General features: G+C 43.1%; 3 protein-coding genes across 3 annotated transcripts; all 3 read left to right on the top strand.

Moving 5' to 3' along the window:
- Nucleotides 1–233: 233 nt before the first annotated feature.
- Nucleotides 234–2,671, top strand: LOC139289582 (tubulin alpha chain). The gene is made up of 4 exons (XM_070911215.1): nt 234–294; nt 1,085–1,307; nt 1,403–1,551; nt 1,645–2,671. Exons 1-4 carry the CDS (start codon nt 292–294, stop codon nt 2,620–2,622), a joined length of 1,353 nt encoding a protein of 450 aa, XP_070767316.1. The 5' UTR covers nt 234–291; the 3' UTR covers nt 2,623–2,671.
- A 2,418-nt stretch (nt 2,672–5,089) lies between these two features.
- On the top strand, nt 5,090–6,615 carry LOC139289586 (tubulin alpha-1C chain-like). Its single transcript, XM_070911221.1, has 3 exons — nt 5,090–5,312; nt 5,401–5,549; nt 5,640–6,615. Exons 1-3 carry the CDS (start codon nt 5,192–5,194, stop codon nt 6,612–6,614), a joined length of 1,245 nt encoding a protein of 414 aa, XP_070767322.1. The 5' UTR covers nt 5,090–5,191; the 3' UTR covers nt 6,615.
- Nucleotides 6,616–9,110: 2,495 nt separating this feature from the next.
- LOC139289434 (tubulin alpha-1C chain-like) lies at nt 9,111–11,777 on the top strand. The gene is made up of 4 exons (XM_070911041.1): nt 9,111–9,225; nt 10,102–10,324; nt 10,411–10,559; nt 10,729–11,777. The coding sequence occupies exons 1-4, from the start codon at nt 9,223–9,225 to the stop codon at nt 11,704–11,706; spliced, it is 1,353 nt and encodes a 450-aa protein (XP_070767142.1). The 5' UTR covers nt 9,111–9,222; the 3' UTR covers nt 11,707–11,777.
- The last annotated feature ends 2,333 nt before the right edge of the window (nt 11,778–14,110 follow it).

Below are 14,110 nucleotides of genomic sequence, written 5' to 3'. Positions count from 1 at the left end.
TGAAATTTAATTGGATAATTTGAACGTCCTGTAATTTGGACAATAGACTGGACAGCCCTGGACCAAACCATCAACCCATCACAGTCCTCCTGCCACAGTTACAGTATGTGGTTGTTCTGGGTGTGAAACAGTTACTGCGGCAGACAGAGGAGGAGCTTTTGCACACTTCACCCCTCCTCCTGAAGAGGCACAGTGTGGTGCATCTGCAGATCAGCTCCAGACACCGCAGACCTCAGACGCAAACACTCCTCAAGCTTGTCTCATTACATTGCATAATATCGACAAGCCATCATGGTATGTAACATTTTAAATATATTTTTTTCTAGAGTTGTATTGTTTGAAATGCAAGTAGGTAGCTCAAATGATGTTTCTCTGATGTTACCCTACCTTACCCCATTTGTTAACACATGATGGCTGTATATTGTTTAATTGTCAATATGTCCACTGTTAGACAAATCAATTATTGCTGATTTTCATATTTAGGAAAATGCAGCCTAATGCGTTCTTGCTCTGCAAATGCCTGATCATTAAATCACAAGATGATTTTATGATAAGATAGAAAATGCCACCGACTGTATTCAAAACCAAGCCATCTAAAGTATCTCTATTTACTGTAACGAAAAGTAAAAATTCATGGGAGATGTCTATTGAATGTGAATGTGGCTTTTTAAAGAGACAGCGCCCTACAACATGTCTGACCTAGATAATCCCCCCTCCCTACAGTAATCCAGTAGGACATAGACACGGTTTTATGTCGCAGCAGACAGCAGCAGAAAATGCATGGCTTCCTGTTAAATAAATGATAGACTGAACCTCAGTCAGATATGCTATCATAGAAAATAGACTGTGGAACAATAAAGGCTTTTCATGCAAGGAGGGCAGAATGAACTGAGACAGTTAATGACGCACTGCTTTTTTCTAGTTCATTTAAAAGCTATCTGACAAAAACACCTGCTATTTTTTGGCTCCTTCATGGCATCGTGGTTTGAATGGCTCTTTTAAAGGAGGTATATTTTCTAAGTGTGCAGAAGGCTTGAGATTTAAAAAAAATCTGTAATCCAAATCTTCTTTGTCTGCACCCCAGCGTGAGTGTATCTCCATCCACGTCGGTCAGGCTGGTGTCCAGATTGGCAATGCCTGCTGGGAGCTTTACTGCCTTGAACATGGGATCCAGCCGGACGGACAGATGCCCAGTGACAAACCCATAGGTGGAGGAGACGATTCCTTCAACACCTTCTTCAGCGAGACTGGAGCTGGAAAGCACGTCCCCAGGGCCGTTTTTGTGGACCTGGAGCCCACTGTCATCGGTAAACTCTCAGGAAATATAAATTCTAAAAACATAGTTGCTTGCCCCCCGCCCAGTTGATCAAACCGTCCTATAATTTATGCTGATTCTCCTTAGATGAAGTGCGCTCTGGCACCTACCGCCAGCTGTTCCACCCTGAGCAGCTGATCACTGGCAAGGAGGATGCTGCCAACAACTACGCCCGTGGACACTACACCATCGGCAAAGAGATCATTGACCTGGTGCTGGACAGGATCCGCAAACTGGTGGGTAACTTGAAATCAGGATTTTGATTCAAAATATGAAATGATGTAACTGTATCTCATATGTGACCTCTGTCTCTCCCTCTCTGTCCCCAGGCTGACCAGTGCACTGGCCTTCAGGGCTTCCTGGTTTTCCACAGCTTCGGAGGTGGCACCGGCTCTGGTTTCACCTCCCTGCTGATGGAGCGTCTGTCCGTCGACTACGGCAAGAAGTCCAAGCTGGAGTTCTCCATCTACCCAGCTCCCCAGGTGTCCACCGCTGTGGTGGAGCCCTACAACTCCATCCTGACCACCCACACCACCCTGGAGCACTCTGACTGTGCCTTCATGGTAGATAACGAGGCCATCTACGACATCTGCCGTAGGAACCTCGATATCGAGCGTCCCACCTACACCAACCTGAACAGGTTGATCAGTCAGATTGTGTCCTCCATCACTGCCTCCCTTCGTTTCGATGGTGCCCTCAATGTTGATCTGACAGAGTTCCAGACCAACTTGGTGCCATATCCCCGTATCCACTTCCCTCTGGCCACCTATGCCCCTGTTATCTCTGCTGAGAAGGCTTACCATGAGCAGCTCTCAGTGTCAGAAATCACCAACTCCTGCTTTGAGCCGGCCAATCAGTTGGTAAAATGTGACCCTCGCCACGGCAAGTACATGGCTTGTTGCCTTTTGTATCGTGGTGATGTGGTGCCCAAAGATGTGAATGCTGCCATTGCCACCATCAAAACCAAGCGCTCCATTCAGTTTGTGGACTGGTGTCCCACTGGTTTCAAGGTTGGCATCAACTACCAGCCTCCCACCGTAGTTCCTGGTGGAGACCTGGCCAAGGTCCAGAGGGCCGTGTGCATGCTGAGCAACACCACTGCTATTGCAGAGGCCTGGGCTCGGCTCGACCACAAGTTCGATCTGATGTACGCTAAGCGTGCCTTTGTTCACTGGTATGTGGGTGAGGGTATGGAGGAGGGAGAGTTCTCTGAGGCCAGAGAGGACATGGCCGCTCTGGAGAAGGATTATGAGGAGGTTGGAGTCGACTCCATTGAGGGTGAGGGAGAAGAGGAGGGAGAGGAGTAGGCCCAATAAGTAAATTTGACATGAGAGTCTCATTCCTTAACAATATACACAAGCACAATATCTTGAATTTGTATTTAGATGTGTAATTTTGTGTTTGTTTTCTTAATGTATTGCTTATAGTTGTAAACAATTGATGGAATGGACTGTAAATAAATTTGGGAAACTTTGCAGGCCTTTTTGTTCTGTTTTTCATGCTGCACTAACATCTGTGAGGACTTGCCGTATGACACACCTGGTGTAGCTCTCTCACTTTGCAGTCTTTGTTCGTTACTCCATTAGATCCTTCTTTGCTCTTTCCTCCTCTTCCATCTGTTGTCTTGGGCCATTCCTCTGTGACTTACGAATTCAATTACAAATCTTTTTCTGACATGTGATCGGATTATAGAGAGCGAAATAACTGCCAAACACGCATGACAATACGACAGCAACATGGCCACATATCTTTGTGCATTGTTTTGCGATCAAATTTAGACTGAAGCATTTCTTTGTTCAATTATAGTTTAATATTTTTTATGTGTGTTGCAGTGAAGTGATTGAAATACAAATGAAGTGGAACAATTATTAATTATATGGTGACCTCTGGTGGTAGTGTTGTGTGACAAGAAAAGGCTCCAAAAACCAGGTCAAAAGGAGGTATGAGACCCCAGCTGGCTACATATGCTGGGCAGTGATTGTAATGGCAAATAGGCCTGTATCCTGGAGGACATTTTGAGATGTCGTAGTAGGAAAAGCTTGGAGACGTTGCTTTTTTAATTAAGTTGTGATTTCCAATTATTCAACTCATCAGTCAAACTTTTTTCTTTTCATCAAGTATTGCAAATATTGGAGGCTCATTTATACAGTAAACATACTTCCATAATTTTTATCTGGAGCAACAGGTATAGACATAAAAAAGGTAAACCTTTGTACAATGATAAGGGGGAACAAAATGGCATCCGGTCCGACTTTCAATTGATGGATAATGGTGGGTGTTTTTGAAGAATATGACAGTTTCATTAATAAATATGATTTGAGCTGCTCACTTAGTTCACCTGTTTTAAAGGCATCTACTGCTGTAACGATTCTCGTGAAAGGCTCTTTAGTTCACTCATTTCAAGGTGCAATTTAATATTCTGAATTATATTATAATTATATTACAAATTATAATACTCGTCTAAAAGAGATGAAATGTGGATTCATCGGGAAGGATGATAATGCAGGATTTCTGAATGACACGTTGATTTTGGCAAAATATTATATAGCCTACACAAGTCTAGATTTTCCAAATGTTCACCTTCCTTTATAGCACAGTCTCGTGGAAGTTCATTATAGTCTAAGTCTCTTAATTGTGTGGAAATAAAATATGCTCGGTGTGACTGATTTATTCTATCTTTCTATTTATTTTTTTTTATCATACTCTTTAGTTGGGTATATGTGTTATGTTCTGCGTCTCAGATTCTGGCTTACAGCTCTACCTTTTGGACTGCATCACTGGAGGGTTAAAGAGACGGCCAACAGCTGTCGCACCGTCGCGGCGGACCGGGACGCTTCAGCATGACGGAGCCGTGATGATTGATGTCATTTGTCACACCTGTGCTTTAACGAGAAGTCAAAATGTCCGCTTAAACAAAGGCCTGTTTGACGAGTGAGTGAGTGTTTTCGTTTAACCAATAGAAAGGGAGCTCGTGTGACTCTCAACCAATCGGGTCCAGCTGCGCCTTCCTTCGGGTACAGCGAGTATAAAAAGCCTCCGCCGAGCGAAGCGCAGCAGCAGCTTCTTACACAGGACTCCTTGTAAAACCATCTGTGAGAGTTAAATTTGTCTTTTCATCCTTATTTCGACCCGTTTAGACACAGCGTCAGGAAACATGGTGAGTATGGAATAATGGGAGCTTTTTGTTTTTGATTTAAGCAGGCTCACAACCCACATCAATTAACTGTCAATTTAAGGCCTATTGATTGGCATTAGCTAACTGAACTTAGCTTCCCCCTGAATGAAAAGTCTAATGTCAAGAGGAGTTGATAAAGTTTCATGTCTTATAGACATGAAGTTGAGGTTATTGGTGTTTTCTTTCCTATGGAAAGCCCCAGGCTTTAAAAGCTGCATGTGTATGACAACTGTGACCACAGCTCTGTCTGCTCCTGGCAGACTGAAATTATGTCAAGATATTCTCAAGATCATCATTTTGTTTTGCTTATGTGTAGAAAATCAGCTATGTTTTGTGTCTGAATACATTTTACATGGGTAAATGTGCAGCATGTGATGGGTGACTTGGCCATGATGTGGTATCTGGTTCTTCACAAAGGGTCCTTTTTTTTTTTTTCTTTTTTTTTCTCCCCCTTTTGGTTCCCCCTCCTTCCTTTTTAGACCTCAGCTTTTGAGTTGTTCTCAACGTGTGATGAATAATAAAACATCTAATTAGAAATGGTTAAAACATGGATGTCTAGCAAAAAAGTAATGTTACAAATTGCTTTTGCTTTCCTCCAGCGTGAATGTATCTCAGTGCACGTCGGTCAGGCTGGTGTCCAGATTGGCAATGCCTGCTGGGAACTTTACTGCCTTGAACATGGGATCCAGCCGGACGGACAGATGCCCAGTGGCAAGACTCGGGGAGGAGGAGATGATTCTTTCAACACCTTCTTCAGTGAGACTGGAGGAGGAAAGCACGTCCCCAGAGCTGTTTTTGTGGACCTGGAGCCTGCTGTCATTGGTGAGCTCATTAAACTATAAACTTTTTTTAAAATTTTTTCTCCCCCCCACCCCTGTCAATCTAATTTATGTTAATTCCCCTTTTTTAGATGAGGTGCGCTCTGGCACCTACCGCCAGCTGTTCCACCCTGAGCAGCTGATCACTGGCAAGGAGGATGCTGCCAACAACTACGCCCGTGGACACTACACCATCGGCAAAGAGATCATTGACCTGGTGCTGGACAGGATCCGCAAACTGGTGGGTAAATTCAGAGCAAACATTTTCAAATTTTGTTCTAGAATATCAAATTGAATCTCAGGTGATCTGTCTCTCCCTCTCTGTCCTCAGGCTGACCAGTGTACTGGTCTTCAGGGCTTCCTGGTTTTCCACAGCTTCGGAGGTGGCACCGGCTCTGGTTTCACCTCCCTGCTGATGGAGCGTCTGTCCGTCGACTACGGCAAGAAGTCCAAGCTGGAGTTCTCCGTCTACCCAGCTCCCCAGGTGTCCACCGCTGTGGTGGAGCCCTACAACTCCATCCTGACCACCCACACCACCCTGGAGCACTCTGACTGTGCCTTCATGGTAGATAACGAGGCCATCTACGACATCTGCCGGAGGAACCTTGATATCGAGCGTCCCTCCTACACCAACCTGAACAGGTTGATCAGTCAGATTGTGTCCTCCATCACTGCCTCCCTTCGTTTCGATGGTGCCCTCAATGTTGATCTGACAGAGTTCCAGACCAACTTGGTGCCATATCCCCGTATCCACTTCCCTCTGGCCACCTATGCCCCTGTTATCTCTGCTGAGAAGGCTTACCATGAGCAGCTCTCAGTGTCAGAAATCACAAACGCCTGCTTTGAGCCGGCCAATCAGTTGGTAAAATGTGACCCTCGCCACGGCAAGTACATGGCTTGTTGCCTTTTGTATCGTGGTGATGTGGTGCCCAAAGATGTGAATGCTGCCATTGCCGCCATCAAAACAAAGCGCTCCATCCAGTTTGTGGACTGGTGCCCCACTGGTTTCAAGGTTGGCATCAACTACCAGCCGCCCACTGTAGTTCCTGGTGGAGACCTGGCCAAGGTCCAGAGGGCTGTGTGCATGCTGAGCAACACCACTGCTATTGCAGAGGCCTGGGCTCGGCTCGACCACAAGTTCGATCTGATGTACGCTAAGCGTGCCTTTGTTCACTGGTATGTGGGTGAGGGTATGGAGGAGGGAGAGTTCTCTGAGGCCAGAGAGGACATGGCAGCTCTGGAGAAGGATTATGAGGAGGTTGGAGCCGATAGTCTGGGAGAGGAGGATGAAGGAGAGGAGTATTAAACAGACATGCATTCCCTTCTATTGATCTCTGATCTGTGCCTTTTCATGTCAAATAAAGTTTGTTCATTGACTGCACTACTGTTTGCTCTTAAATACACAAACACGCCTTCATTAATTGTTAGTTGGAATAAGCATTTTTAATAGAGCCTGCATGTTCAGTTTCTGTTGTCACTGAGTAATAATACTTTGTTCTAGAAGTTATTCTGCTCACACTAAGCCACTGTTAAACGTTGAAACATAACCTGCCTCACCTCGAAGACCTAAAATGCTTTGACTATAGAGATCCTGATGCTTCACTCACTTTAGTCACTTTGGGGCAGCAGCATTCAGGTGTTTGAACGCCACACCATGCTGAAATTTCAAATTGTTGCAGGTAACCTGTAGTTTAACTAAGTTACCACCATGTGCTCTTAGTATACTATTTGCAGATCTCGATTTACTTTTATTTTTGCTTTCAGTAAAAAAACTGACTGGTCTGGTTTGAAACGGGGATCCAACAGATTAATGTAATGTGTGGGATATATGGTGAAATGTAATCTAACATGATGGTACAGCAATATTACAGAATAGTAACTAAAATATGGTATAGTATGATATATAAATCACTTCAACAGAGACAAAGGAAAGGGAGAGCAGACACTGGAAATTGGGTGTGTTTGTGATTTGGGGGGGTGGGGCAGGGTGGTCCGAGTGATGTCACAGTCTGTGGTCTCCGCTGCTGTTGTACAGTCTGCAGGCAGTGGGCACAAATGAGCTTGAAGCGCTCCGTTTTGCACCCTGGTGGGGTGATCCGGCGGTTGAATGAACTGCCCATCTGCCACAGCTCATCACGGAGTGGGTGAGAGGAGTTATCCAAGGGTTTTATCTTCCCCTTCATCCTCCTCCCTGCCACTGACCGACCACAGAGCTGAACCCCGCCCCCAAAACAGATGTATAGCAGGGATTCCCATTTAATACAAATCCTTAAACTCGTGTTTTTGCTCCAGCATTATACAACTACTATGAAAAAGAGAAATATTTTTCAAACTGATTTCTAACTGATGCAAAATGGAACAATTTCTCAATAAATGGGGACCTCTGGTGGTGGTAGAGGGGGGATGTGAAACGGGTTGAGAGCACAAGGATTCATACATCAGGAAGAGGTTGTGATGGAAAGTAAAACCACCAGGTGCCAAAGTAGTTTCTTGGATGTCAAATATAACAACAAAACGATTAAAATTGGCTACCACAAAGGATGTTTTTATCTTCCAGTTTAAAGAAATACGTCATTGCAAGATTTTACAAGAAACAACATTGTCAAAATAAGAGCCTGGACTAAAGTACCTAACTGTATATAAAGTAGTTAAAACTAGCTCCGCCTTGACCAGATGCATCAGCAATAAAATGTAATAATACAATATACAAATAATAGCAGTCAAAGGGCCCATGTTTCTGTAGGAGTACTTTTACTTTAAATACTTAAATTACATTTTGATCACAATACTTATGTAGCTTTACTCAAGTAGAATTTTGAATGCAAGACCTTTAGTTGTAAGTATTTCTACACTGTGGCTTTACTATTTTTACTTAAGTAAAGGATCTGAGCACTTCGTTCCACCACTGTTACTCAGATGCTTTACCTAAGTAAAAGTAATAATACTACAGTGTAGAAATACTTATCTTATTCTTTTACCTTTATATTTTTACATGCTTGTTGTCTGTCAGATTATATGTTTAAAAAAAAATGTAGCACCATCAGACCACGGCAAATTCCTTGTAATGTATGTTACTTGGCAATAAACAGTATCTAATTCTGATTCTGATTCAAGTCCTGCACTCAGAATTTTACTTAAGTAGAAGTACAAAAGTATAAGGATGCAGAATGGCCATTTTCAGAAGATGTATGTTTTAGCATTGGATTAAAATGACTGATGCATTGATTTGTACCTTACTTTAATGTTGCAGCTGGTAAAGGTGGGGCTAATTTTATTTGTTGGTTATATTTTGTATTAATAATGTGAATCTATAACGTAATTAGTAACTGAAGTTATCAGATACATGTAGGGGAGTAAAAAGTACAATATTTGCCTCTGAAATGTTGGGGATTTGAAGTATAAAGTAGCAGGACATTTAAATACTCAAGTGAAGTACAAGTATCTAAAAACTGTACTTAATGTACTGTACTTGAGTAAATGTACTTAGTTACTGTCCACCACTGCTGAGTAACCTACTTCTTCTACCACTTTATGGGCTAAAAAAGAACAAAACAGCCGGTTTGAGGCGAAACAAAACACAGGAATCAAAAATCCGTTTGAAAGAGATTCACTTCCGGTCCTGCTGTCAGTTACTGACGCGCACGTATGCGTGCCCCACTTTCCTGCAGGGCTCGTGGCGTGTTATAGCGGAATTTGACCATTTCGTTTTAACCAATAGGAATCCCCCCATGTGACCCTCCCAACCAATCGGATTGAGGAGAACTTCTCCGCCGGGTGGGGGAGTATAAAACACCCCGCCTAGCAGACATCATCAGTTACTTCTTACACAGGACTCATAAAGGCCTAGCTGTGAGAGCTAACGTCGTCGCTTTCCTCTTAATCCGAACTCCGAAGTCCTCATAACTTCAGGAAACATGGTGAGTATGAAAATATAGCGTTCGTTTACTTACTATGTGTCGTCACGTGGTAGCCTAGTTTAATAAACCATTATCGTCAAGAAGCGGCATTAACTCAGTTGTCCATGTTCTAGCTTTAACTAATCAAAAACGTTTAAAGATGTAGGACGGCTAACCAAAATTCGTCTTCAATGGGTCGTTTTAACCGGTAAATTCAGTGTATCTCGTCAGGCCACAGCCCAGATTCAAGTTCAGTTGGGGGTGCCAGTTTCCGGTTTTCCAGTCTGCACAATGACCCAGTTGGCGAAGGTTAACGTGCTCTCAGCCTGAAACATTCCTCTGTTTTACCGCCTGTTTGAAGCGGCCTGGCCTTTATGAAACTGCCACCACAGGCTTTCTAAACGAAACCTATTCACTAAAAGCCTTTTATAGGGCCTTTATATTTGATCTCGAATGCAGCACATTGTGTAGGCCTATTTTTTATTGTATGAAAGTATAATGCGGCGCTTGGGTTTGGTCCACCACATAACTTTGATGGGAAAATGTGATCAAAACAAGATTCTTTGTTTTTCCTGAAGCACATATGTGTCAATAATCAGCCTCCTTGTGATATTTTCGTTTCTAAAGGCTTTTCTGTTCAGAGGGTAGATGACTGTGCAATATGTCATCAGGTGACTTTAGTCATGATGCTCTGGTTCTTAACAAAAGGGCCTTTTTGTCTTCCTCAGATCTTGTATTCTCTCTACAGCACTCGACATGTGATGAATAGCCTTCAGCATCTAATTGTTGCAATTGGCAAAAGAAAGTCTAATACGTTTTTCAGCCAACCAAGCCTTTTTTTCCCTTTTTTTTTTATAAATTTGTAATTTGTCAAGCTTAATTTTTTCTTTTCCACAGCGTGAATGTATCTCAGTGCACGTTGGTCAAGCTGGTGTCCAGATTGGCAATGCCTGCTGGGAGCTTTACTGCCTTGAACATGGGATCCAGCCGGACGGACAGATGCCCAGTGGCAAGACCATTGGAGGAGGAGATGATTCCTTCAACACCTTCTTCAGTGAGACTGGAGCTGGGAAGCACGTCCCCAGGGCCGTTTTTGTGGACCTGGAGCCCACTGTCATCGGTAAGTGTCATCTCGTCTGGCTGAACATTAATTTTGGCAAATGAAAGTGAAATATCTAATTGGTAAACCTGCTTGTGTCTCCTTAGATGAAGTGCGCTCTGGCACCTACCGTCAACTGTTCCACCCTGAGCAGCTGATCACTGGCAAGGAGGATGCTGCCAACAACTACGCCCGTGGACACTACACCATCGGCAAAGAGATCATTGACCTGGTGCTGGACAGGATCCGCAAACTGGTGGGTAACTTGAAATCAGGATTTTGATTCAAAATATGAAATGATGTAACTGTATCTCATATGTCTCTGTCTCAGAATCAGAAATACTTTATTGATCCCTGGGGGGGAAATTATACTTTTTATATTTATTAATTTATTTTTTAATAATACTCTCCCTCTCTGTCCTCAGGCTGACCAGTGCACTGGCCTTCAGGGCTTCCTGGTTTTCCACAGCTTCGGAGGTGGCACCGGCTCTGGTTTCACCTCCCTGCTGATGGAGCGTCTGTCCGTCGACTACGGCAAGAAGTCCAAGCTGGAGTTCTCCATCTACCCAGCTCCCCAGGTGTCCACCGCTGTGGTGGAGCCCTACAACTCCATCCTGACCACCCACACCACCCTGGAGCACTCTGACTGTGCCTTCATGGTAGATAACGAGGCCATCTATGATATCTGTCGTAGGAACCTCGATATCGAGCGTCCCTCCTACACCAACCTGAACAGGTTGATTAGTCAGATTGTGTCCTCCATCACTGCCTCCCTTCGTTTTGATGGTGCCCTCAATGTTGATCTGACAGAGTTCCAGACCAACTTGGTGCCATATCCCCGTATCCACTTCCCTCTGGCCACCTATGCCCCTGTTATCTCTGCTGAGAAGGCTTACCATGAGCAATTAACGGTGTCAGAAATCACCAACTCCTGCTTTGAGCCGGCCAATCAGTTGGTAAAATGTGACCCTCGCCACGGCAAGTACATGGCTTGTTGCCTTTTGTATCGTGGTGATGTGGTGCCCAAAGATGTGAATGCTGCCATTGCCGCCATCAAAACAAAGCGCTCCATCCAGTTTGTGGACTGGTGCCCCACTGGTTTCAAGGTTGGCATCAACTACCAGCCACCCACCGTAGTTCCTGGTGGAGACCTGGCCAAGGTCCAGAGGGCCGTGTGCATGCTGAGCAACACCACTGCTATTGCAGAGGCCTGGGCTCGGCTCGACCACAAGTTCGATCTGATGTACGCTAAGCGTGCCTTTGTTCACTGGTATGTGGGTGAGGGTATGGAGGAGGGAGAGTTCTCTGAGGCCAGAGAGGACATGGCCGCTCTGGAGAAGGATTATGAGGAGGTTGGAGCTGATAGTCTGGGAGACGATGATGATGAAGGAGAGGAGTATTAAACAGACATGCATTCCCTTCTATTAATCTCTGATCTGTGAGGTTTAATAATGTCAAAAATAAAGTTTAATTGACTGCACTATTGTTTGCTCTTTTAATACACAAACACGCCTTCATTATTATTGGTAAGAACACCTTTTTAATAGAGCAGTGTAGATTGTTCTGTCTGTAGTTTCACTAATTCTAAAAGCATGCTGCTAATGTATGTACAGTTCTTAGAAATAATTTATTCTAGAAGAACCGTTAATCTGATCTGCTGATAGACTGACTATAGATTATCTTGTTGCTCCACTCACTTTGGTCACTTGGGGGCAGTAGTGTTCAACAGATGCTTGAACTGCGCATCATGCTGAAATGGCAAACTACTCTAAAATTAAAGAAATGTTGCAGCCTGTAGTTGAACTACTAAATGACTAACGGCAGGAATTTTCAGTATAAGTTTGCAGATCTCACATGAACTAATTTAAGGTGTGAGAACTGCCTGAGAAGAACAGAGGTCTGACCCTCCGTCTGGTTTAAAATAGGGTGTGGTATTCACTGTGGCCCAAGGGAGGGATGGGGGGGTGTCTCATGCTGGCAGACAGGTGGTGTTTAAAAATACTTAGTTCTGCTGGTTCTAGACTGGATTTCTTTAATAAATACTGCATGGGAAAAAATATAAAGCCAAGAGAGGCAACATTATGTGAAAAAGGTTAAGATGCACACAATGCTTCTATACCGATTGACTCCCCAAAACATAACACATTCACAAGTGTTGTAAAAGTTTTTATTTAATTTGAGCTTTGTAATTTTGACCACGTTTGGCTACACAAATGCATTTCTTCAAATTCAGCAATGTTATTTGATTTCATTAAAGGCACTAAAACAGACAAAACAAAATGGCTTCCACATTACACTGACCCATATGAATACTGTTTATTGCACTTACCATTGAGTTCATCTGCCAGTCTGTCTCTTCTGTTATTAATGAATGCATTGTTAGATTAAGGACAAACTACTGGCCAAACAAATTATTCCAAATATGAGATAATGAGATTTATTAAAACTGTAGATTTTCCTTTTTTTTTGTTTTTGCATGAAAACAATGCACAACCAGTGTTCTCTGTGTTCATTTGCAAACTCAAAGGCAAAACAGTTTCAGCTAAAAACCTCTTGTTCTTTTTAAAACCCATGCACTAATGGGTAAAAGAACAATGGAGAAATATTAAACGGCACACTTGGTGAGTGCTCTTCTCAATGTAAGACATAAGAACCATTCTGTATTTTTCTCCATCTCACAATCACGAGGCAATCGGACTCCTTTGGGAAATAAATACATTTAAGGTTGCATATTTCGTTCGATCAAGAATCCTACAACAGAATATTTTTGAATGTGCACTTCAAAATAGTACAAAAATACAGACACATACACACAAAGTGCCCTCATGCGTACAAAAGTTGAAGTCATATTTGGCTCTAAAGCACAACAGGCCCTGAATATAATGCGGTGGAACAGTTTTCTACATGGAAACATACATGAAGAACTCGCACATCATCCCAACCCACCTCCTGCTGCTGCTATTGTATTATTATAATTCTGTAGATTGAGCAACCTAACTACAACATACAGTGATTGTTTTAAATAAGGTAAATCGCAGCCTTCATTTTCTACCCGCCTTTTCTATTGCAAAACATACACAACTCTCATTTAAAACCACCTGGGTGCCAAACAGCACTGTATGACAAACACCACAGGAACATACAGCACATACACAAAAGCTGTGGCACTCATAAGCTTCCTATTTTCCTTCTCTATTTGGTTCATCAGCTCCCAAACCAAAGCAGTAGTATGACAATTAATGCATATAAATCCCAGTGAAGATAGAAAATTTCACAGTGTAGTACACCACAGTCTCAAATACAGATTTTGCAGGATGCAGTTAACCGAAATGTAACTCATGATGCTTTGGACTCTTTCTTAAGAGACTGAAGAGCAACAAGATGAAAACAATAACCTGGCTTTACAGTAGCGTTGGAGTTGCAGTTTGCAGTATTTTCTGGAGCGCTGCTTGATACGACACATTTCAAACTCCTACTTAATGAATCTCGTGTCAGCTTTTTAACCACATTGCAGATAATTAAAACAACGACAGTGGCAGTTATCACTCCCTAATCTTTCACACGTCTGCTGCAGTTGTCAATCAACAATCAAGTTTAAGGCATAGTGGAGAGAATATTCAGTCTGCGTATGTTATCAACATCCCTTCAGCCGGCGACTACATAATACAAACAAACATATCTTGTGACGAAACGTACTCATCTACTGAGTCTAATCTGCCTGATTCTGTGTTGTGACAGCGAGTTAGTGTGTGTCAATTAATGACTGAACTAAATGCTAAATGTTGACACACTGTGACAAAGTTGAAT

Source organism: Enoplosus armatus, chromosome 8 (genome assembly GCF_043641665.1).
Source record: "Enoplosus armatus isolate fEnoArm2 chromosome 8, fEnoArm2.hap1, whole genome shotgun sequence".
Lineage (NCBI taxonomy): Eukaryota > Metazoa > Chordata > Actinopteri > Centrarchiformes > Enoplosidae > Enoplosus > Enoplosus armatus.
This window is presented reverse-complemented; position numbering and strand designations above follow the sequence as displayed.

What these genes read in the sequence shown, in the direction of transcription:
- LOC139289434 (XM_070911041.1), top strand. An exon ending in CCTGGAGCCCACTGTCATCG is followed by an intron (nt 10,325 to 10,410) that starts GTAAGTGTCATC and finishes GTGTCTCCTTAG; the next exon opens with ATGAAGTGCGCTCTGGCACC. An exon ending in TGGACAGGATCCGCAAACTG is followed by an intron (nt 10,560 to 10,728) that starts GTGGGTAACTTG and finishes CTCTGTCCTCAG; the next exon opens with GCTGACCAGTGCACTGGCCT.
- LOC139289582 (XM_070911215.1), top strand. An exon ending in CCTGGAGCCCACTGTCATCG is followed by an intron (nt 1,308 to 1,402) that starts GTAAACTCTCAG and finishes GATTCTCCTTAG; the next exon opens with ATGAAGTGCGCTCTGGCACC. An exon ending in TGGACAGGATCCGCAAACTG is followed by an intron (nt 1,552 to 1,644) that starts GTGGGTAACTTG and finishes CTCTGTCCCCAG; the next exon opens with GCTGACCAGTGCACTGGCCT.
- LOC139289586 (XM_070911221.1), top strand. Translation starts at nt 5,192, where the DNA reads ATGCCCAGTGGCAAGACTCGGGGAGGAGGAGATGATTCTTTCAACACC. An exon ending in CCTGGAGCCTGCTGTCATTG is followed by an intron (nt 5,313 to 5,400) that starts GTGAGCTCATTA and finishes CCCCTTTTTTAG; the next exon opens with ATGAGGTGCGCTCTGGCACC. An exon ending in TGGACAGGATCCGCAAACTG is followed by an intron (nt 5,550 to 5,639) that starts GTGGGTAAATTC and finishes CTCTGTCCTCAG; the next exon opens with GCTGACCAGTGTACTGGTCT.